Source organism: Microtus pennsylvanicus, chromosome 2 (genome assembly GCF_037038515.1).
Source record: "Microtus pennsylvanicus isolate mMicPen1 chromosome 2, mMicPen1.hap1, whole genome shotgun sequence".
NCBI lineage: Eukaryota > Metazoa > Chordata > Mammalia > Rodentia > Cricetidae > Microtus > Microtus pennsylvanicus.
Window position 1 is genome coordinate 153,454,534 of NC_134580.1, and position 25,221 is coordinate 153,479,754.

The 25,221-nt window shown below is 40.1% G+C and overlaps 1 protein-coding gene across 4 annotated transcripts; it reads left to right on the forward strand.

Moving 5' to 3' along the window:
• Positions 1-975: 975 nt before the first annotated feature.
• Positions 976-23,321, forward strand: LOC142844664 (uncharacterized). Of its 4 annotated transcripts, XM_075963475.1 has the most exons (6): positions 993-1,083; positions 10,965-11,096; positions 17,538-17,593; positions 19,373-19,499; positions 20,202-20,262; positions 21,408-23,321. In XM_075963475.1, the coding sequence occupies exons 4-6, from the start codon at positions 19,466-19,468 to the stop codon at positions 22,615-22,617; spliced, it is 1,305 nt and encodes a 434-aa protein (XP_075819590.1). In that variant the 5' UTR covers positions 993-1,083; positions 10,965-11,096; positions 17,538-17,593; positions 19,373-19,465; the 3' UTR covers positions 22,618-23,321. The 4 variants fall into 4 exon arrangements, with proteins under 4 accessions (XP_075819589.1, XP_075819591.1, XP_075819590.1 ...); XM_075963474.1 differs by lacking the exon at positions 17,538-17,593 and having other exon boundaries at positions 976-1,083; XM_075963476.1 differs by lacking the exon at positions 10,965-11,096 and having other exon boundaries at positions 989-1,083.
• Positions 23,322-25,221: the final 1,900 nt, after the last annotated feature.

Consider the following 25,221-nt stretch of genomic DNA (forward strand, 5'->3'; position numbering starts at 1 on the left):
TTTCTCCTTCAGTGGACCCAGGTTGGAAGCTGAAGATCAGCTTGCCTTAGCAGATGGGGGTGGGTGATGGGAGTGGCTTGTCTCTTAAAGGGACAGGACAGACCATTACATACCCATTTCTTTTTTAAATAAAAATGCAGGAGGTTAGGCACAACAGGTTAAAGGAATTGGGGCGGTAGATTCTCAAGAGTGCTTCCTGCTTATTTGTGGGTGTCGTCTTGGGGGGGGTGCTAAGAAAGCTGGGTGCTGGTCACATCCTGGGTAGATAGTCTCTTAATACTTTTTTAAGGTATTGGCAGAACAAAGAACAAAGTTAAGTTTAGGAAAAAAAATTAGGATCAGGAAATTGAGAGTGGTGTATCTGACCTGTTTAAGGTGGATACTTCAATTTGGCTCCCTGGAACTCACAAGAATTCTTTGGGTTTGTGAAAACAGAAGAATTTTACATCTAAATGTCAAATTTGAAGTGGAGAACTTCTAGAAGACACTTGAAACTAGGCCCCTTTGAGTTTGGCAACCTATGTATTCCTTGGAATTTTTATCTAAGGTCCTGATGTATTGAGAAAGTAAGAGAACACCTTCTCTAAAACAGGGAAATTGCATGGTAGGGTCTTTGGCAGAGGGGTGGCATCAGATCCTGAGAACCCACGTTTTTCTACAGTTGGGGCTGTGGTTATCCATCCCAAGGCCACTGTGGACTTTGTTTATAATGCCCTTGAGTTACCCTGTGTTCCTCTCGTGCAAAATTGTCTGAGTAGCCTCCTTCTGAATTTGTAAAACTGAACCCATTGGTGTTGAATTTGGCACAAATCTCCAGCCAACCTGGATAGGTCTGTCCTAAGATTGGAAGGCAGGGCTAGGAACTACTGTGCATTGTGCCTTCGGCTCACCGTCCTGTCATTCAGGCCTCACTCTCCAATCAGAGCCTCTTGCGGACCCACCAGTCAGAGAGATGGGAGGGTACTTCTGGGAGCCAGGCTTCTGGCTCAGCTTGTTTCCTGTGAAAGTCGGAAGTTGCCCTGTGTGTTGTGCCTTGGGCTCCACCGTGGGGAGGAAGCGGGTTAGCTTGGCAACTGCACCATGGTGAGTAAAAGAGCCTGTTCTCCACAGATAGGGAGAAGTGGCTGGCCTTGGTGAAAAAGAGGCTGCTGTCTCTAGACTGTGTGGCGCGGCTGACTGAGCTGCGAGAGGTGGTGTGGTGAGTCCTCCCCTGGTTTGGTGGGAGTCTGGGGGCTAGACAGAGTTCGGCGTGTTCCTGCTGGTTCTGTGTGGTCCTGCGTGATCCTTGCAACTCCCTGGCCCAGGGAGGCAGCCCCTGAATAACCTCACTCCGCCAGCTGCATCTGCACACAGCATTGGGAGCAGGACTGTACTTAGAAATATCCTTGTTGTTGACGTCACTATGAAAGGCGCGCTGTAGTCCTTGTATTGTCAGTGTGGAAGGCAAACTTGCCAAGCTCGGAGAACCCTGGTCTCTAGCGTCTTCCAAAAGTTCCACAGTTTTAACATTTAACATTTAGGTTTCGGATCCGCCTGGAGTTAATTTTGTGGGGCTTGTAAACGATTATCTCCTGTGTAGAGTGTTAGGAAAAGACGAGCAGCTCCGCCGGCGCAAAGAAATCCAATCAGGTCAAATCAAACCAAATTAAAACGCCCGTGTTTTATTAAATGCACACTCTCGGGTGGCCGAGAGCACGGCAGGAGAGAAAGAAAACCGAGGAGCACGTGCAAAATCCGGGACCCACGTGTTTGCGTAAATACCGGGTGGGAGTGGTCCTGAACCCTCCCTGGAATGCTGGGATTTGGAGTCCAAACCAACGCAACTCCTAGGCCTGGGGGCTGGGATGGATATCAAGGGCGGGGATGACGCTCCCAACTTAACATCACGTAGAGTCTAAACTGTGATGTAGAAGAGTAGAATTAATTGTAATAGAATTGATGGTATAAGGATTTACCCATTCTTAGGAGAACTTAAGTCACAAAGTAGAATTTAGGTAAGGGTGGGCTCCATCCCAAATACCCCTAAGATAAGTAGTACACTAACCATGCCTGTTAGAGAATGGTATGGGAAGACAGAAAGTTTGTTAAACAGTATTTTTTTTTTGTTAAACAGTATTAATCACCTTTAGAGCTGAATTCCCATAACAAGGGAGACAACCCTGATTTACAGTCAGCAGAAAGGCCCATCCCTTTGTTAAAAGACAGGCCTCTAAATGCTGTCAAGGGGCTATTCCAGGTACAGTCAACATTAAGTCCTGGTGCGCCATGAAGGTATATTAATTCTAGAACAGCTGCATCTCTAGTCTTTTTGAAAATCATTTAGAGTCAAGGTCTTTCATATTGATTGAGGTGGACTTGAACCCTGTCTGTAGTCCTACAGGGCATTGCCCTTGGCTCTCCTCCCAACTGACCACCCTCAATTCTTTTTTTTTTTTTTTTGGTTTTTCGAGACAGGGTTTCTCTGTGGCTTTGGAGCCTGCCCTGTAACTAGCTCTGTAGACCAGGCTGGTCTCGAACTCACAGAGATCCGCCTGCCTCTGCCTCCCTAGTGCTGGGATTAAAGGTGTGCGCCACCACCGCCCGGCTCCACCCTCAATTCTTAGTTTGCAGGTCTTCAGCACCACAGTTCTAAAGTTACCAGTTTGGGTTGCATAGTGGACTATCCATTGCAGTAACAGGAAAAGGATTTGCCTGTGGAGCATGGCTTCTCCGTGTAGAATGAAAGAAGATCAGTGTGCTGTGTACACTGCAGGGGGAAACCGACTAGACAATAGCTTGATCACAGACTGAAGCTGCAGGGGTCTTCATCATAAAGAATGACCTGAAAGGGCAGGGTGAACAACATTCTGTGTAATTTCCTAGCATGCATTAATTTCTTCCATGTGAATGAAGACAGACAGAATTGATGGGTGTACAATTTAGGGAGGGTAGCTTGAACTATTGAATGTTCAGTTTCTAATTGTGGAACTCTCTTATGCAGATGTGTGCAATCCTGGTTGACACAGTAAGTTAGCTCAGAGGTTTGAGACAGAGGCCATTGGCTGTAAATCTGTGTCAGCTTACAGCACTCAGCAGCTAACATTTTACACGGGACAAAGTCAAACAGTCTCTTATTAATGGCATTCATTAATGCTGGGAACAATATGACTTCACTGGGGGACAAGGCCTGAGAAAAACATGAATAAGTTTTCCTTTTGGCAAGGCCAAGGAGAATTTAAAACATTTTTGATAAGGCCAATAGATAGTTTGCTGTATAATTCTGGGCATGACTCCAGGAGCATATTGCTGCCTGCTCTCCTTGCTTTCCTTACAAAAATTATTGTCGATTGCCTTTAGTGTCACTTTCTTAGAGCGATAGATGAAATGAGTATTTTATTAGGAAAACTTTCCCCTGATGATTCTTCTCTGGGTGAGCCAGAGGGGATGTTGTTAAAAATATACAGTGGATCTGATTCAGCTCTTAAAGCCTTTGTTGTTTGAAGTATTACCTTGAATTCAGGATTCTCAAGAACAGGATGCTGCCTTTCCAAAGCACCTTGTGAGTAGTCTGAAAGAGTCACAGTAGTTCAAGACATGACATATTTGCATGATTGTCCTTGAGAGAATGATTCTAACCACAGGAGTCTAAGAGTAATGCAAAAGAATAAATGATATCAAGAGTTAATAGGAAGAATTTAAGAACAGGGAATGAAGTAGTATCATAGAAACCCACAATGCCCTAATTTCTCTGTGTCAATACTGCAGGAGCCAGTGTTGTAGGAAGCTGAGAGGAAGGGGATATGAGAACGAGGAATACCAGCAGTGCCAACTATTAAGAGCAAACTTTTTAGTTATGTAGCTAAAAGGATGATAGGAGGAAGCCTGGTATGTCCCCTATAGGAGACAGCATAGTATTCAATATAGACTGAGGTTATTCAGCCTTGACTGAGTTGATTTTAGATTTGTTTAGAGCTGAAATTCTCTTTTACTTTGCATCATGATGTAACTGCAAATGTTGCCAACTGGACACACTGTTCCACCTGTAGGTGTGCCTAGTTAGTAAATACCTATACTCCTCAAGGTGTTCCACATAATATAAACAGAAGGAACATTGCCAAACTCCTTTTATGAGATTAGTTACCCAGATACTTAAACCACACAAAGACTCAACCAAGAAAGAGAATTACAGATCAATCTCTCTCATGAACATAGATGTAAATGTATTCAATAAAATACTGGCAAACTGAATCCAAGAACACATCATCTGTGGTCTCTATGTCTACATAACACTTGACCAGGACCTTTTCTAGCTTTCATTGTTTCCACCGAGAAGTCAGGTGTAATTCTAATAGGTTTGCCTTTATATGCTACTTGGGCATTTTCCTTTTCAGTTCTTAATATTCTTTATTATGTATGTTTATTGTTTTGATTATTATGTGACAAGGGGACATTATTTTGGTCGTCTGTTTGGTGTTCTGTAAGCTTCTTTTACATTCATAGGCATATCCTTCTTTAGGTGTTCTTCTATGATTTTGTTGAGTATATTTTTCTGGGCATTTAAGTTGGACTTTTTCTCCTTTTATCCCTGTTATTCTTAAGTTTGGTGTTCTAGATTTTCTTTGACCTATGAATCTATTTCCTCTATTGTGTCTTCAGTACCTTAGATTCTTTCTTCCATCTCTTGTATTCTGCTGTTTATGCTTGCATTTGTGGTTCCTGGTTATTTACTCATAATTTCCATTTCCAGAATTCCCTCGGTTTGTGTTTTCTTTATTGTTTCTATTTTGGTTTTCAAGTCTTGAATCATTTTTTTTTCATCTGTTTGATTGCTTTTTCTTGGTTTTCTCTAAGGATTTTGTTGATTTCTTCCAATTTTTTGTTTGTCTTTCCACCCACTTCTTTGAGGGAATTTTTCATTTCCTCTTTAAGGGCCTGAAACATTTTCCTAAAGTTATTTTTCGGGCATTTTCTGCTTCTTCTGTGTTGAGGTGTTCAAGTCTTGCTGCTGTTAGAGCCACTGATTTTTTTCATGGTGCTGTGTTCCCCTTTGTGTTGTTCAGTGTGTTGTCTACCCATCTTTTCCTCCAATTGGTGTAGTTGGGGTTGTATCTCTGGTGGTCAGTCCTCCGCGTGCCAGTGAATCCTAGGCTCAGATGGTCTCTCCTTGTGGTGGAGTTAGGGCTATGGTTCCAGTCACAACAGATGTTGCTCAGTGGCAGAGCAGAGGTTAGGGGCAGGTAGGTGGGCCTTCCTTGCCTACTGGCTTCAGTGGAAGTTGAGCGTGGGTGGGCAGGCCTTCCTTGTGTGCTGGCTTTGGTGGAGGTCAGGAGTGGGTGGGCCTTCCTTACCTGCTAACTCTAGCAGTGGTTGGGTATGGGCCGGCCGTCCTTGTCTCCTGGCACTGGTTGAGGTCGGGCATGGGCCATCTTTGCTTGCTGGCTCCAGCAGAGGTCAGGAATGGGCGGGCCTCCCTTGCTCGCTGGCTCAGGTGGTGGTTAGTCATGGGCAACCAGGCTTTCCTTGCCTGCTAGATCTGGCTAAGGTTGGACATGGCAGGAGGGCCTTTCTTGTCTGCTGACTCTACCAGAGGTCGGGTGTGGACAGGCTAGTGGGACTTTGCCTGGTGGATCTGGCAGAGGTCCCCAATGTAGTCTTGACCTCCAAAAATAGCAATCCTGCCTCCAGGAATCTCAGAATGAGACTCCAAATCTGTCTTTATAAAGCTCTCATAAGCCCCTTTGTCTGCCTTTCCTCTGGGGTTTCCCTATTATTTTTCAGCAGCCACAATGAGTTCAGCCAACCTCTTACCTTTAAAACCTTCTAGTCTCTGCAACTTATGGTGAATATCTAGTGCTGACTGGTTGACAAAAGCTGGGCTGACTACAGACCAATTCTCTGGTGCTTCCAGATCCCAGGGTGTATAGGTCTTATAAACTTCTGTCCCCCTCTCAAGGAATGCTCCTGGTGTTTCTTCAGGCCCTGGCATACCTGACTAACTTTGGACAGAAACCCCCATTAGAGTCTGGAGGTGGACTTTCAGCCTCTCCCTACATTTTTCTATGTAGAATCCCAACTGAGTCATAGCACAGAAAACCCAACATTTATGAGATCTGATTTGGTGGCCAGTCTTCCATCTGGTCCTGGAACCAATTTCTAAGCTTCTGTTCTAATCCTGTCTCTCTCCTCAGTAGTGAAGAGGACTTGGAGCAGTTGAAAACAATCATCCCAAGTTGGTTGGTGAGTGAAAAGAACTGAATACAACAGGTTCAGTGAGCCTTGCTGGCTTCTCAGAAAACTTAAGATTTTATAATTTCCAGTTATAAAGGTTGCTGGTGACCAAGGGCTGGTGACTAGATGTTGCCTGTCCCCAGCATCAGGTTGGTTCACAGCATGCAATGGAAGGGCCACGGAATTCTCCCCAGCTGGTCACTCCTCCTTTTGAGAATGGGTGTGTATGTGGGGAGCTCCTCCATCCCACCTCCTCTGCCTTCCCATACCTCTCATCCTGGGGTACCTGGGGGTAAAGTGGTGGGATAGAAAAGCACCCTTTCTCCCTGTTGCCTGGAGAAAGAAAGAAAGGGTACAGGGGTGCGGTAGGCAGTGGTCTGTCCCCCTCTCTCCTTTAAAGAGAATGACCCCATTCCTAACACAAACATTTTGTAGTGAATCATCAGCTTTGTTTGTTTTTTTTTTTTAAATAAAATGAACAAGAATTAACATAACATGGCCAAATCTCATACCTCCTCTGGCCTTTTACAACTTACTATACATCCTCAGGTTCCTATCTCTGTTCAGACAGCCTTATCTTTTATTTCTCTTCTCCTTATTATTTTAGTCTCTTGCCTTTTCTCTTACTTTCTAGACATAAAAACTTTTTATCAAAGTCCTTCTTGTGGTTTCCTTTAGTAGTCTAGAATATTGTATGCCTTTAATATTTAAACAAGAACAGAATCATACATATACCAAAGCAGAAATAACTCTAAATTTGCATCATCACAGTAAAACTTGTACCATGAGAAACATCTAAGACTAGCAGTAGGGTTTTCTTTTTCACCCTAACCAATGATAATCAGCTTCCCCAGCCACCACAGTGATCAGCCATTGGTTCTCTGTTAGGCACCCAAAGTCCTGCCATGTCCTTATCAAGAATGCTTTCACCCCCTCCAGATAATGAGCCCTAAGTCACTGACTTGGGTTTGAAAGTCCTTGGAGCGGTCCAAAATAAGACTCCAGGGAAGAAGTTGAGTTTGACTGACCCACTCCTAAGAGAAGTAAATGAGGTAACATTACAAACAACAGGAAAACACAAAAATAACATTGACAGAAATATATCAGCACAGCACTTAAGAAAGAAACCAGGAACCAAAGCAGGCTGATGGCATGTCTCCCTGGGGAGTTCTGTTTTGCAACAGGTGTGACCTGTGTTCTCTGTTCAACCAAAGGGACCCTCTGTCCCATCCAGGTGGGCCCAGGACATCTCCCAGCCCACGTGGCCTCTAATGCATCCATCAGTCAAAACCCCAGCCTACAGATTCAGTTAGTTTGAGCCACCCAGATGGGGAAAAAAAAAACAAAAACAAAACACAAACCACAGAACAAGTAACAGAACAGACCCAAACACAGAAGGCTCACTTCACTTACCAGCCAGCCAGGTTATCAGACGCTCATCATGGTGGGATTCTCTGGGGAACTTTATGGACAATGCACCAATTGTTAGGGTCTGAGAGAAGCCTCCAAGGAAAGACCAACAGCCATGTATGTGATAACAAGAGTGCTTTATTGGTTCCAATGTAGCACTTGGCGGCCACTAAAAAAGGTCACAAGCTCCTTTAAGCAGAGTTTGGGAAATTTCAGGGAGGCGAGACTAATCTGTGACTGATTGGTGGAGGAAAGATTAGTCTGGGGTCTGATTGGTTAGAGGGAGGTCCTAGTGCTTAGGGACCTTCTAGCAGCAGGGTAGGGAAAGCTATCTTTAGTTATCAGGAGACTGGGGGTCATGTGCTGAGCCAGCAGAAGGGGCCATGGGGTGACAGCTGAGCTAGCAGAAGACTTGGGATGCCTGCTCCTAAGTTGTGGTTTTTCTGATGACTGTCTGTTTATCTCTGTCCCATTTTAGTAAACTGAAACTAAGGCCTGATCTCTATTAGGGCTACTAGGAGAGCCTGTCTTGGCTCTGATCTACCCCCCCCCCCCAAGCTTTCTCACTGGTAATGATCTGGGGCCAGGGCTTTGTGGGAGGGGTTGATTCAGATCCTGAGAATACAACTCTTCCCATCACGTGGAGCTATGGTTATCAGTCCCAAGTCTGTGGGCTTGGTCAGTAATGTTCTTAAGATACACTGTGTTCCCCTTTTACGGCATTATTTTATTAGTCCTCCCTGAATTTGTCCCATTGTATGGTAGTTTCTTTTGCAGCCTGGGAGAGTTCAGCTCTCAGGGCTGCACCCAGGGTCACTAAGAAAGTACTTTTTAGAGTAGCAGGGCTTAAAACGATTTCCTATTTAAGAAGATTCATACAATCTGAGGATCATTCCCTTTTATTCTTCTTCAGCTCTAGTTCTCTTCATTGTTTTATTCTCCTTGTTCTCTTTATTCCATTCTGCTCCAATTCTCCACTGCTTATTTCAACAACAAACTTTCTGCAATAAAAAAATTACAAAAACTGAGGGGGGTGAGTAACCATGGCAGCGCCTGAGCTCAAGGTCCCTAGTTTCCCATCCTGAACCTGGGGCCACATTGCCTTGTGAGACACGCTGCTGAGGAATTCATACAGGGAGTGATTGTGGTCTTTATCAGCTAGACTTTTAGTAAGCAAAGAATTGTCATAGTACTTTAGATTGCTTTGTATTAATAGCCTTGGTTAGACATCTACGACTGTCCTTTTTCATGTTTTAAATTATGATGTGTATACAAACCCATTCAGTCTAGTTTGAAATTGCTCTGAGGTTTCAGATCAGCTAAATGTGTGTAGCCTGTCTTAGACTGGGGGAAATTGTTGTTTTCTTATGTTATTCTGAGTGGAAAAAAAAACAGTCCTTATGGGACAATAGATCAGTTATGAAGCATATCCTAGCATATTTCTGTTCTTCAAAATTATACAGGTTAATGAGAAGTCATCTTCCTGACTATCCATGGATATATGTGTTCACAAGATTGAGATATAATCATGAGATTACATATACATATCATATGAGATACACATTATAGTGCAGATATTGGGGAGATACCACAGTTGTTTCTGCACATGTGGAATTACAGAGAAACAACAGTTTCCAGAGTCAGTAGTTCCATAAGCCTTGCTTTAACAAGGTTCTCCTCCATCAGAGAATTATTCATCTGGTGGGTTGACATCAGAATTATCAATTGCTATCTGCTGCATTTGCATCCTGGCCCACAATAGCTCATGACAGTTTCTGCTGACTTCATAAAAATCTCCCATTTCTTTCCATTCCCCCCTAGAAGTAGTATACACGATATTATTCTTTTTAAGAAGCTTACTTGGTAAGAGGCATAGCTTGTACAGGACCACTTCACCCCGGCCTTTATCTTTTCTACCTTCTCCATTTCCTATCTTTCTCATTTCTGGCACGTCCACCTCAGGACCCTGTCACTGGAGAATAACCTGTTATTTTATGTCACTGTTATACTTAAGAAATAATTCTGGGAATATCTTTGCTGTGTAAATCTTCCATGTGCTAAGTTCCTGTCCCTATTTAAATTGTTCAAAGTGTAACCTGGAGCCTGAACCTAAAATAAGAATGACAGGAAGTTTGTAATGCAAAGTCTGTTCTAAGCTGGCTCCTCTTTGAGCATTAGAGTAAGGTGATGAAGCATACTCGTACTAAAGCAGTTTTCTTTATTAAACTCTTAAGTGTGTAGAGTGATTTCTTCTTGGGAAGGCATATTAATTCTAGAACATCTGCACTTCAGCCTTTTAGAAAAATATTTCTGAAACAAGCTCTCCTATGTTGTTGACTCCAGTAGCCTTGATCCCAGTCTGTTGCTCTCCAGGTCATTGACCTTGCTATCCTCTATAGTACACTTCCTAAATTCTTAAATGACTGTACTACCTTGGAATTTTCAAATATTTAAATTATTAACTACCTATTGCAGTCACAGGAAAAGATTTCCATGAGGAGCATGGCTTCTGCCTTCACACTAGAATAGGGAAAATAGTTCATGGTGTACACTGCAGAGGGGAAACAAGGTCAACAATTAGCTGCTGGAGTCACAATTATGAAAAAGGACTTGATTGTGGCAGGGGGAGTAGTTTTGTAATTTCCAAGCGTGTATTAATTCATGTCCTGTGAATGAAGGCAGACCAAATTGGTAGTTTTTCCACATTGAGAAGGTTAGCTTGAGCCAAATAAAGATCTTCCAATTAGGGAACTTTTCTTTCTTTCCTTCCTTCCTTCCTTCCTTCCTTCCTTCCTTCCTTCCTTCCTTCCTTCCTTCCTTCCTTCCTTCCTTCCTAAAGCATATAATGTACTGCTGGCAAGGAAGGCACCAGGTCTCATTACAGATGGTTGTGAGCCACCATGTGCTTGCTGGGAATTGAACTCGGAACCTCTGGAAGAGCAGCCATTGCTCTTACCCTCTGAGCCATCTCTCCAGCCCTAGGAAACTTTTCTGTGCAAATATGTTCAGTCCTGCTTGACACAAAGATTGGTAAACAGAACTTTGACTGTTACTCTGTCAGGTTACAGATTTCAGCAGTCAAGATCTATCAGTCTCTTATTAATGGCATTCCCTCTACTAGGCAAAGGACTACTCTTTTTCTAAGTCAATATAGCTAAGTTTTTTATCTTAAAAATGAATCATTTTCACCATTTAAAAATGCCAATTACTGGTATCATGTTTGAAAATTTCATTTTTTTAAATTGCATTACTGTGCTATTCTCTATTTGTTTCTGTTCTCCAGTGTTTCTCAGTCGTTAGGAATTTCATTTCATTTTCTCAAGTACTATTGATTTATTTCTGTTTAGAGCAATGCCTTCTCAATCCCAGGCTTACACCACACTGTCAAGTTGATAATTGACTTGAATACTTACTCCTTCCTCTGCTGTCCAGTGTTGGGAAGACAGTTCTGCAGCTCCTTCCAGGCTGGGCCTTGACTGGTAAGTAAGAAAGAAACATAGACCAGTTAATGAGTGTCCTGCAACATCTCTGGCTTTTATTTGGGAAAATGAAGAGTGACCTGTTCAAGAATTGAGTTCAATAACCAACTTTGAAGCTGATGTAGTCACAATGCAGAAAGGGAGGGATAGGATGGAGGTTGAAAGCTTTCCTGCTTTGCAGTAGTTGAGGTTAGCAATGTGGATCAGGTAGTCAGGTTTAGATAATCAACAAATATCCTGACTGACCATTTACTGGTGTTCACAGATGAGGGCAATCAAGAATCAGGATAAAATCTGACCCTATCAAATTACTATAGTTACACTTGTTCAAGTAGACTAGAAGATCTGGCTAAATTATGTGGCTATGATTTGAGATGCACATCCTGGGAGCAAAGGTTGAGTAACCCATCATGTGCTCTCTTTCAAATCCCTAGTCTCTGGAGAACATGGTCATAAAGCTTGTTTCAACTTTTCAAAATAATTCTTTGAGATTATAACTACATCATATATAGTTTCTTTCCTGCCTCTAAGCCCTACCATGACCCTCATTGTTTTCTAACTCATGGCCTCTTTTTGCTTTAACAATTAGTTACACAGTAACAACAGTTACTGTTAGAGGGTGACTTGTATTTGGCTGCACTGGACATTGAGTGTGTAATGGAAGGTGTACAAGACTGGAAGAATTTCTACTAAATTACAAATTTCCTAGACCATGGCCCTGTCTGCGTCTAGGAAGGGGAGAAAAGGAGTTTCTGAGCTGCAGAGATTTTTCTGTTATGCTTGGTGTTAGTTGGGTGGATAAAATAGATTCCACAACTTGTACCATAATCTATGTTGCAGGAAATAGACATTAGATTATTCTTTGACATTGTTTAGTGTGTAGGGCATCTTTGAGACTGAGTTTATCTGAAACCTCAAGGGGCATGAGAGTTTTCAGAGCCATAGCAGGAGATTACCTCCATTTGTAGAGTGGGCTCTAGAACATGGGCTTCTCTTTGGAAGAAATATCTGTAGCTGGAGGGTCAGAAACATAACAAATTTAGTGTCTGTTTGAGTTAATTTGGTAGGTGTTATAAAGTCTGTTTATTTAGTTTTTATATGCATAGAATCGTAGGTAGTTGGATAACATTGGTCAACATCACACTTTTTCTGGCTGAGCTTCCTTTAGTCTTTTGATTAAAAGTTGACCATATCTTTCTGCTTGGTTTTTTCTCACCATCCTTTTATTCTTTCACAAATATTGTATACATTCTTAATTGTTGTAACTTTGTTGTAAGTATAGAAGTCACATTGTGTCAATGTGTGTAGTATTTTTCATTGAGGATTCTTTGTGTTTCCACTTTGCATTTAGCTTTGTAATCAGCTTTCCTGTTATAAATTGTTGGGAATCTTCCTTGGATCATATACAATTCATGCTGCAAATTTACCATAGACAACATCTTAATATTGTTACAATGTATTTCCAAGGGCCATTAATTTACTTCTTTATTTATTTAGGTTTTTTATTGTTGTTAATTTATGAAAGACATTTAGTTATTGGGTAAAAATACTATGGTGCTGAGCAGGTTGCTCAGCAAAAATTCTTCTTGGGGATGACCTGAGTTCATATCCCAACACCTAAGTTGGGAGGCTTATAACCACCTACTCCAAATCCAGGGGATCGGACACCCTCTCTTTAGTGGTTACCTGCAGGCACATGAAAAATTGGTCTCTCACATACAAACAGACACAAAAAATGGGGATAAATTCATTTTCAAAATTTCTTGTGACTTACAAAACAATTAGAAAAAAACAAGTTGCTTTGGATATACAATACAAATCATACACTGTTTCTTTAAAAATCTGTTATCGTGCTTTTGGTTTGGAAGACTTTCCATTTCCTCATCTGATACAGACTTACATCCATTCATCTGTCTTGGGAAACAAAATGGTTTTCAAGTGATCCTAACAAATATCCTTTTCTTTACCTTAAGAAAATGAGGTCCTTTTAGTACACAAATCTATTTTCTACAAAGTTAAAACATCAGACGACTTCGATTGAATTTTTCTAGTTTTGGTTGAACATCCCTCTTTGAACAACCCATTTTCTACTATTAGCAAAGGAGAGAACTGGAGTTCACAAGATGAGTGCTAGCCAGTGATTTCTTGGATTTGGATTTTAATTAGAATCTTGAAGTTATTGGTTAAAGGACCATGGTATGTATTTGCAGGTGTAGCTTTGTGTTTTTGTTTGTAGTGCCATCTATGTTGCTGATTTTATTAGTTATCATCTAATCATATTGTTGTTTCTCTGGAAAATGATGGGCCTTCGCCAGCTTTTGTATTCAGAAAATTTGCTACATTATATTTTGAGTTCCTTGAGTTTTTGTTATTTTGGGAACTTTCTGTGGAGAGATAGTTTTAGTTTTCTTGATCTTAGAGGCTTCCCTTTCCTCATTTCTTGGCATATATTTGTTTTCAAGTTGTTGCTCTTCTATGTTTGGGTATTTGCTGCTTAAATAATTGCTATGGTTAATACATTGGTTTTGTTTTTTTTAAATATTTATTATTTGTTTATTATGTATACAGTATTCTTCCTGCAGGCCTCATTACAGATGGTTGTGAGCCACCATATGACTGCTGGGAATTGAACTCAGGACCTTTGGAAGAGCAGGCAATGCTCTTAACCGCTGAGCCATCTCTCCAGCCCTGGTTCTGGGTTTTTAAAACCATCTCATGTTATTGTCTCCTCATATTAATTAGCTTTATGTGTCAGTAAAGACATCATCTGAAGTAACATCAATTGAAGTCATTCCCCATCAGAATGGCTGGTTGCTCTCTGTTAGACATTGTGTTGATTGATGAGTGCTGTGGGTAGCTCTTCCACTGAGATTGCAATACTCTAAGCAAGAGGGCCTGAGATGAATAAAAGGGGTAGTTGAGAATGAGACAAGTGACCAAACAAGAAAAATGTTAGCAAAGTTAGCCCATGTTTTTTGCCTTCAGCCATGAGCTTGAGTTTCCATCCTAAGCTCCCACAATGGTAGATTGTGATCTGGCAGAATCAGCCAAATAAACCTGTTGTTTACCTGAGACTCTTTTGGTCAGAGAATTTAATCACTGCAAGAAACAAGCAAGTTAGAAAAAAAATTGGTGCATCAAAGGTGATTTTCTTATTGCAATCTACCTGGGAATGTTGACTTTTGAAGAATGTTGAATAGATCAAGACTTTAGATGGCAAAAAACATAGAAAGCTTCACACAGAGCTTAATCATCTGTTCTTATAGGACTTGAAACTTGGGAGTGTTTTGAGTAATGCAGGCAGTAAGTTTTCAGTGGAAAATAGACTTCATGGAAAATTTAGCTAGTGGTCATTCGTATAATATTTTGTGTCAACGTTGTTCTTATTTTCTCTATTCCCTGAGAGATTGAGTAAGGAAGAATTAAAAACTAACTGGGCTGATTTCTTAGATGAAGTATTAATTATGTTGAATAGTTATTACTAATATAACTCATTTAGGTCTATAGTGAAAAACAAGTGGGGTAGAAAGAAATGAAAAGTCCGTGTTTTGTAGAGAAAAACAGCACTAGGTACTTTGAGATGACAGTCCAGTAGTGAAACAGAGGTAGGAAATTTCAAGGTGTTTAGCACCATTGAAGAGAAGGCCCTTGCTCTGCATTGGAAGCCAAGGAAGGTACCCTAAGGGTCAGATCCCATCCAGTTAAACTTTCAATTTATGGGAGGAATAGACAAAGTGATTCCTCATCCAAAGAAGCAACTTCATACAGAATCTGCTGCAACTCTGGTCCAATTATTGTAGAGCCCATCGTAACTTGGAAATCAAATTTGGTGGCTCAGCAATGTACTAGTTATGGAAACAAGAAAGATGCAAATTTTAAAGGTCATGGATTCTTCCTCTGTGGTTCCAGTTCAGCACTGTTGTACACATCTTTGGCAAAGTCAGAAACCCAATGAGAAGACTAAGAATTCATTGTATAATTCTCTGAAAATTAAGTCTGTGTTGTATTTTGAGATTATAGGATGTTGAGATACCGAAGCAATAAGACATCTGCCATGGAGAGTTGCATGCAGGGTGTGGAAGTAGAAAAGCAGACACAGGTGTGAAAATTTTCAGAGACAGAGCTATCTAAGCCCTTTGAGAATGAAACTCCACCTGTCTGTTACAGAGCTACAGGATTTGGTATTTGCCCTGCTGAGTCCAATCCTCCCTCACTTATCCACATTCCTCTATTTTTTTTTAAAAAAAAAAAGTTTATTCCTCTCTCATGCAATACAAATTGATATAGGAAATTTCAAGGTATTTAGCACCATTGAAGAGAAGGCCCTTGCTCTGCTTTGGAAGCCTATTAAGGCACCTCAAGGGTACCTAAGCCTTCAATTTATGGGAGGAATAGGCACACAACTTCTCATACAAACTGATTACAGTTCCCCTCCCTCTACTCCTTCCAGTGCCCTCCCCACTCCCCTGTCCCCCAGATCTACTCCTCCTCCAGATCCCTTCATAACAGAGCAGATATCATAAGAATATCAACCAAACCCCTGTAAATGGAGACTACTTATTCATTTCTTGACCTCCCAGATCCAAATAATCACTCAAAAACTATATTGATTACAACATTGGCCAATAGCTTAGATGTATTCCTAACCAGCTCTTATATCTTAAACTAACACATTTCTATTAATCTGTATATCGCCACGAAGCTGTGACTTACCAGTAAGGTTCTAGCATTCTTCTTCTTAAACAATTACATGATATCACGTTGACTCCTCCTTTCCTCCTCTATCTCTCCTTGGAATTCCCACCTTGCTATATTCTGCCCTGCCATAGGCCAAAGCAACTTCTTTATTAACCAATGGTAATAAAACATATTCATAGCATACAGAGGGGAATCCCACACCAAACCCCATATGAAGCCTTGACTAGGAGGAGAAAAAGGGTCCTAAGAGCAGACAAAAGAGTCAGAGACACCCTCCCCTTCTCCCACTGTTAGAAGTCTCACAAATACACAAAGCTACACAACCTTAATGTATATGCAGTGGACCTTGCTAAGACTCTTGAAGTCCCTATGATTGCTGTATTAGTCTCTGTGCACCCGCACAAGACCTGTTTAGTTGATTCTGTGGGATGTGTTTTTCTAGTGTCCTTTAGGAAAATTTTTGACTAAGATGCATTTGAAAATATTCTCTGGGCCTTTGAGATGGAATTCTCCCCCTTCGTTTCTATTTTTCTTAGCTTTGATCTTTTCATAGTGTTCCAGAGTTCCTGAATGTTATATTTCAGGAAACTTTTTTTTTTATTTATTATGCATACAATATTCTGTCTGTGTGTACGTCTGCAGGCCAGAAGAGGGCACCAGACCTCATTACAGATGGTTGTGAGCCACCATGTGGTTGCTGGGAATTGAACTCAGGACCTCTGGAAGAGCAGACAATGCTCTTAACCACTGAGCCATCTCTCCAGCCCCTTCAGGAAACTTTTTATATTTAACATTTTCTTTGACTGATACATCCATTTCTTCTGTTGTATCTGCATTGCTTGAATTTCTCTCTTCCATGTCTTGTATTCTTTATTTGAAGCTTGACTTTATAATTCCCATTCGCTTACCTAGATTTTCATTTCTAGAATTCTTTCAGTTCCATTCTCAGGACTTGAACAGATTCATTCATTTGTATCAACTTTTTTTCCTTAGCTTTCTTTAATGTATTTATTCATTTCCTTTTTAAGGACCTCTATCATCTTCATAAAGCTGGTCTTATTGTCTTTTGCTTGTGTTTCAGTTTTGTTGAAACATTCAGGGCTTGCTGTCATAGGATAGCGAGAATCTGGTAGTGACGTATTGCCCTGGCTGTTGTTGATTGTGCTCTTACTCTGGTGTCTAGGTATCTGGCTTTGAGGTGCTTATGGGTCTAGGTGCTGATTTCTCAATTTGTCTTTGTTGGTTGAGTGTTTTGTTCCTCGGTTTCTATCTGCTCTCTGATCTTCTGGTTTGTGTGGCCTATGGTTAGACATGCATTCCCCCCTCCCAAGATAGGGCCTGGAAATCTGTCAGTAGGCGTGGCTATAGTTCCATCAGAGAGTCTCTGTCCAAGTTATGGGTTGAAAAAAGCAAAGAGGGGTGGGTCTTGAGGATAGTGTTGAAGGGACACTGAGAGAGTGTGGGAGCTCTGCAGGAGGGTGGCCTACATGAACTTCTGGCAGACAGTGTGTCCTTTGTTCAAGCAGGGGTCTGTGTCCAAGTTGGGGGCTAACACACAATAATGAGGAGGGATGGTGTCTGGGGGTTCTGATGAAATGCTACAGCAAGTGAAAGCACTTAAGGTATCTGAGGGTGAACAAGCTGTTCCAAACATGTCTCTATTCTTCTGCCTCTTCCAATTCTTTCATAATTCTAATACCTTCTCGCTTCTTCTCCTCTAGTCTAAAACTTCCTCTCTTTCAGGAAGCTTGAAGCTAAAGAAAAAGTTACCTCTCATTGGTCAAAAGCACATTCCTAGGGTAAGTGATAAGGAATTGAGCCAATGACCATGGCAACAAAGTTTCAGGAGTAAGGCTGTGATCAGAGAAAGCAGGAACACAGTGCACAGTGACAAACTTTGAGACATAGGTGTCTATTTCCAGCTAGACTTAGCAAGTGAAGAATTGGCAAGCCTTTCTTAGGGTGTTTTGTGTTAGCAACCTTGGTTTGGACACCTGCAACTCTGACCTTGTTGCTCTGGAGTGGAAACCTATCAAGGTGCCCTAAGGGTGAGACTCCACTCACTTTTAATTTATATAAGGAATAAGCATAGTGTTTCCTACTCCCAGGAAGCAATTTCATACAAAACCTGCTGCACCTGTGGTCCAAGTATGTTAGTGTCCATCCCAATTAAGAAGTCAAATTTTGCAAGATCACCCTTGATGTGGCAGCCCTGGAAACAAGAAAGAATCAAAATTTAAGGTTATGGATTCTTAGTCTGTGGTTTCAGTTCGGCATTGATGCAGGCATCTATGCTTAGGAGTGACAGAAACCCAGTATGGATACTGTGAGAGTCCATTGCATGAAGCTGTGAGGACAAAGCCTGGGTTGCATTTTGAGACCACAAGATGTTGAAATACCAAAGCTGTAAGATACCTGCCATGGAGAGGTAGCTACATATATGGAATAGCAGTACACACAGAGAGATGTATGAGAAGTTTCAGGGATAGGGCTATCTAAGCCCTTGGAAACTGAAGCCCCATGCATCTGAGACAGAGCTGTAGGATTTGATGTTCTGTCTTGTTGTGCTTTAGTCTTGCCTTCACTATGTTCCCATTCCTCTCTTTTGGCGTGCAAATGGATATTCTGTGCCATTGTTGTATATTGGAAAGATGTAACTTTTTTCTGATTTTACAAAATCTCACAGACAAGAGATTGCCTTGAGTGTTGGAAGATACTTTGGACATTTTCAACAGTGTAGGGGCTGTTGCGGAATATGAAAATCATTGAAGTGGGGGCTGGAGAGATGGCCCAGAGGTTAAGAGCATTGCCTGCTCTTGCAAAGGTCCTGAGTTCAATTCCCAGCAACCACATGGTGGCTCACAACCATCTGTAATGAGGTCTGGTGCCCTCTTCTGGCCTGCAGGCATACACACAGAAAGAATATTGTATACATAGTAAATAAATAAATATTAAAAAAAATCATTGAAGTGACTAAATGCAATTTATTCACGGATGACATGGGTCAGAATCCCTAACACTTTGTAAGAATTTTAGCATAAACAAACAAACAAACAAATAAATGTGGGCTCTGAGATCTATCTTTTTTGTTTCTTTGAATGATTTTTACCCAGGAGTCCAGGTCTTAATATGTACTTCTGAATTGATGCATAGACTAGGTTGGCATACAACTCAGGGGCAGATAAGCCTGCCTCTGCCTTCTGAGTCCTGGGGTTAAAAGGCATGAGTCAATATGCCCAGATTGCTCATATTATTTTTCGGTTTTTGTAGTTAGTAATTGTTTAAATAATTTCTCTAATATGTACTTTGTACTGTTGATTGTTTACTTGTCTCTTTATGTTTGTTTATAGTCATTTTTCTTGCAAGGTGATAGCCCATTCAAACAGTACAGAAATGTCAGAGGTGAACCTCCTATTCAGTTTCCTTCTAAACTAACTTGGTAAACACATTATAATATCCTTGTCATAGAATAAGTATGGGGAGCACCAGAATTATATGACTATGTTGTCAAAGAATTATACATTTACAATGTTGTCAGTATCACAGTTTTTGTTGTTTACATGTGTGGGGTATTTTAGAATACAGTGACCTATGATGATTTACATATCGACTTCACTTGGAAAGAATGGGCTTTGCTGGATCCTTCCCAGAAAAATCTCTACAAAGATGTGATGCTGGAGACCTACTGGAATCTCGCTACTATAGGTAAGACTGAATTTTCCTTTATGTTTTCAAATAAGGGGACAACTGTTCCTTGGTTATTAATGTTCTTCTGTAGTTTGATTGAGGAAGAGGACGAATGAGGTATGTAACAGGAATTCTAATTGTTCTTAATAAAAACCCAGAGACATATTGGGGTTAAAGGTGAAGATCAGAGAAGTAGCTAGAGAGTTCCCACCTCTATCAATAGTCAGACCGAATGGACAGTCCTGTCCTCAGAATGACTGCAGACTGCATTGAGCTCCTGTCTCCTCCCCCTTTATATTCATCTCTAGTGCTGGGATTAAAGGCATGGGATCCCAAGTGCTGAGATCATCTTTTATGAGCTCTGTTTCCCTTTTTGACTGGATCGGTTTTGTGTAGCTCAGGGTGGGCTTGAACTATCAGAGATCCATCTGCTTCTGTCTCCCAAGTGCTGGGATTAAAGGTGTGTACCACCACTGCCTATCCTCTTTGGCTAACTAATATGGCTATTGATATTAATGGTGTGTAGCACCACTGACTGGCCTCTATGACTGTGTCTAGCTTTGTGCTCTGATCTTCAGGCAAACTTTGTTAGATCATAAACAAAATATTACTACAGAGGTGAATAAATCAGGCATGGATCCAGGGTTCACTGAAGATGGTAACTTAAGTTTTACACAATTTTCAATAATATACCATACACTTTCTTGTACTATATTTTAGGATACAATTGGGAAGACCGTAGAATTGAGGAATATTATCAGAATTCTAGAAGACAAAAAAGGTAATTTTTATGTGTAAGATGATACAAATGTGCCTCTGAAGAAATTGTAATGTGTCCTTGACGTTTTAAAGAAAAGAAAGCATGTAAATAAGCACAACTTAAAAGTGTATGGATATTTACAAAATTCTCATAAAACCATAAAATCAGAAAGATGAATTGAGTTTGCCAGGCATTCCACTCAGGAAGAAGACAAAGAAACAATGCCTTACCAGATATCACCATTTGATCAAAGCCTCATTATAGCTATGGTGTAGAACTGCCAATCCATTTAGTTTTGTACCACTCATGTTACAGAAGGCACACACGTTGAAGAGGTGATATGTATATGTCCAAACCTTCTAATAAGCAAATGGTCCATGGTAAAGCAATGTTACTCATATACTTGTTTTAACTTTAGTAAGTTAAATGAGAAGAGCAGTTGGAGTCAAGAGTCAAGGGGTGTTTGTTGTGGAGAAACCTTAAACACTATACCACATTTATGAGGAACAGAAAGTAAAACTATAAATTCAATGTGGAAACCATTTATTTGTTATTCTTCCTTTACTAGGTATATCATATGTCACTCTGGATACAAGACATATGAGCATAGGGACATGGAAATATGTAACATAACCCCTCTCAGAATGATTAGAAGATTTGTAGTAGTCCCCACTTTTGAGTAGATTTGTTGAATTTGATTCAGGTATACAAGTGGTTGGGTTTGCAACTTTACTGTTAATACATCAACAAAAATCACACTGCAGAAAAGCCCTATGAGTGCTAGGAATGTGTAAATAATTCCTTTTGTCCTAGTTCACTTAGCTATCACTCACAGCATAGGAAAAATTTTGAATGCAAGAAGTGTGGTAAAGATCTGAGTTTTTCCAGTTCTTTTCAAATATGTAAAAAAAAAAACCCCATTTAGAAAGAAAGATTCTATAAATGTGAGCCATGTAATAAAGGCTTTTACTATTACAGTTATCTTCAAAGATGCAAAACAGCCCTTAATGAAGTGGAAAAACATGAGTGTAAATAAAATGATAAAACCTTAAGATCTCATTCCTCTTTACAATTAGACTAAATTGATGAAATTAATTTATACAAATATGAAGATTCAACAGTGTAATGAATGTGGTAAAACTTACATGTGCCAATTATTCTTGCAGGTCTGAAAGAAGTCATACTGGAGGGAAAACATCTAAATATACTCTATGTGTTAAAGGCTTTGCAAATCACAGTCATCTTCAAAGGCTTGAAAGAATTCAGACGGGAAAGAAACCCTATAAATGTAATCAATGTGGTAAAGCATTTGCACATCGCGGTAGTTTTCGAGTCCATAAAAGAACGCATACAGGAGAGAAACCCTATAAATGTAATCAGTGTGGTAAATCCTTTGCATGCCCCAGTAATCAACGATTACATGAAAGAATACATACTGGAGACAAACCCTATAAATGTGATCAATGTGGTAAAACCTTTGCACGTTCTTCTAATCTCCATATACATAAAAGAACACATACTGCAGAGAAACCCTATGAATGTAATCAATGTGGCAAAGCCTTTGCACGTCAGAGTCATCTTCAATGCCATGAAAGAACACATACTGGAGAGAAACCCTATGAATGTAACCAGTGTGGTAAAGCCTTTGCACGTCATTTTACTCTTCAGATACATAAAGGAACACATACGGGAGAGAAACCCTATGAATGTAATCTGTGTGGTAAATCCTTTGCTTGTCACCGTACTCTCAAATTACATAAAAGAACACATACTGGAGAGAAACCCTATGAATGTAACCAATGTGGTAAAGTCTTTAGATATCGCTGTAATCTTCAGATGCATAAAAGACTGCATACTGGAGAGAAACCCTATGAATGTAATCAGTGTGGCAAAACCTTTACACATCATAGGCAACTTCAAAGTCATAATAGAACACATACTGGAGAGAAACCCTATGAATGTAATCAATGTGGCAAAACCTTTGCATATCCTAATGCTCTCCAAATACATAAAAGAATACATACTGGAGAGAAACCATATGAATGTAGTCAATGTGGTAACACCTTTGCACATTACAGTACTTTTATAAGACATGAAAGTACACATACTGGAGAGAAGCCCTATGAATGTAATCAATGTGGTAAAGCCTTTGCACGTCAGAGTCATCTTCAAAGCCATAAAAGGACCCATACTGGAGAGAAACCCTATGAATGTAACCAGTGTGGTAAAGCCTTTGCATATCAACATAATTTTCAAATACATAAAAGAATACATACTGGTGAGAAACCCTATGAATGTAATCAGTGTGGTAAAGGTTTTGCATGTGTCAGTACACTTCGGAGTCACGAGAAAAAATACTGCAAAGAAACCCTATAAATGTAGTCTGTTTGGTAAAATTTGCCCTTTATATAGAAGTAAACTTTTTGTGTGCAATCTGTTAAAGCCTTTGCATATTATATCAATATTTGTGTACCTAAAAAAAAACTAATAATGAAAGGGCTTTTACTATAAAGTATTTGGTAAGATTTTTAGCCAACACATCTACATGCAGTTATACAAGAGTATTCAGGAGAAAAACAATTGACAATGTCAGCAATCTGTTCAAGCATTATGGTGTCCATCTTTATTTGGATTTGTGGTAGTGCCTTTTCTGTTGTGATAAAATATGTCTGCATCAACTTATGAAAGAGTTTAATTTGGTCCTTGGTTCCAGAGAGATACAGGATCAACATGAAAGTGGCAACAAGTGTCAGATATATCAGTTAAATCAGGAGGCTAAGAACTCACATCCTTAATTTGTAGCATGAAGCAGAGTGGGAACTGGAGGTGTGTGACTGTAAATTCTCAAAGCATACTCCCAGTGACAAATTTCCTCCAGCAGGGCAGCATTTCCTAAATCTTCCCAAATGATGCCACCAACTGAGAAGGACTAATTTCTCTGACTTCAAGCCTACATACTTGTTTTCTGTTGTATGAACCAATTCATGATGAAGAAAAATTCTTTAAATAACCCTTTAGATGCCTCAACATCTGTGTCACAAGAATAAATGCTTATAAAATAAAAATTTTCATGAGTGAAATTTTGTTTAAAGATTTGCTTTCATTTTAATTATGTGATGTCACTGTGTATTTGTTTGAGTATATGCATTTGTATGCTGGTTCCTGAGAAGGTTAGACCCTCGGATTGTCTTGTAGCAGGAATTACAGGAAGTTGTCAAAAACCAGACCTTAGTCCTGGGAATGAACTTTTCTTAACTGCTCAGCCATGTCTCTAGCTCTGTAATATTTTAAAGCCTATTTGTATAATTTTGAACTAAGGAAATAAGGAAGAACGCATACATGGGGAAAAAACCTGTTCATGTAAATGATTTCATAAAGATTTTAGACTTCACAGTTGTCTTCTGGCTCAAGACAAAAAGTTTGTTTCATTTCTTATTCATATAACCTTCAGGGATTATGAACCTTACCATGTTCACTGAAGACAGACGGTGGAGATCACTGCATTGTGGTTTCTATTTTGTTTTATTTTTTTAAAAGATTTATATATTATGTATACAACATTCTGCCCTGATGTATGCCCGCACGCCAGAGGAGGGCACCAGATTTCAGTACAGATGGTTGTGAGCCACCATGTGGTTGCTGGGAATTGAACTCGGGACCTCTGGAAGAGCAGCCAGTGCTCTTAACCTCTGAGCCATCTCTCCAGCCCCTGTGGTTTCTATTTTGAAACATTTGAGGGAGATTCTAGAGTATGCTATATGTGTGCCAAGTCCACTTAGTAAAGTTTATTTTGTGGTCCTATTTCTTCTGTGGCTTTCATTCATCTTCTATTGTAGTTTTCTTAGCAGTATGTATTTTTCTGCTACAGTGTATAGAATGGGGTTGCCATCATGTAAGTGGCCCATTGTTTATTTAAACATCAGGCAGTAGATTATCATACTTTCCAATAACGGTGTCTGTGAAAGGATGATAGGTTGTTGTTTGTGGTTTTGTTTTTCATATTTTCACAAATTCCCTTGAGATTTTGTTGTTTTTCAGCCTGCCTTGGCTATCAGTAATTATTCAGGGATACATTTGAACTCATGACCCACATTTGTCAACCTCTTGAGTACAAATCCAAGGATAGATGATGTACCCCCAATGTATGCTGTTTTGTCAACATGTTTTAACAATGTTAAAACACTTAATAGCAGAGAATATAAGAAACAGTAAGTATCTCATGTGTATCCAAAGAAGTATTTTCATATATCTGGTAGGGAAGTAATAATGTAGAATAATCAGCAATAAATTGTATATTTCACAATATAGTTTGATGTGCTATGAATATGTATAATTTGAAGTTACATGTGTGTTTATATTCCCATCAGTTGTCCATTTGGCACTTCATCTCGAAGTACTGCATTCTAAGGAAATTATCCAGAGATGCCAGATAATGTAATGGCAAGATTTAAGCATAAAAATAGCAAGATTAAAGAAGCATTTCTGGGTGTGTGTGTGTGTTTGCGTGCACGCATGTGTGTGTAATATAATTATGTTCTTTTAGGTCATGACAGATACGTGGAGACCATAAGACAACTTTGTGGGGTCTACTTTTTTCTTTCTTCATATAGTGATCAAAATGAGGTTACTAGCCTTGCACACCACATACATTTCCCACTGATCCATCTCGCTGATGCTCAAGTATGATTAGCTGAAAATTTGCATCACAAAATAGTGTCTTTCAGTTTGTAAACGTATTTTCCTGCTCACCACACCTGGATGTTGGATCCCTTTCCTGTTTTCTCATTGTGATCTATGAGTTTCCCTTTTAACAAAGAAAAATAATACCTAGAGCTAGTGGGTATTTCGCATTTCCCCCATTTGACGCATTCAGCATCATCTGTCACCCAAAGTGGGGCCAAGTCCACACTTATCAGGACTCCCCTGCACCCCGCCATGGTACCTATTTGCCAGTCTGGGCACATTTCTCTCTCGCCTGTG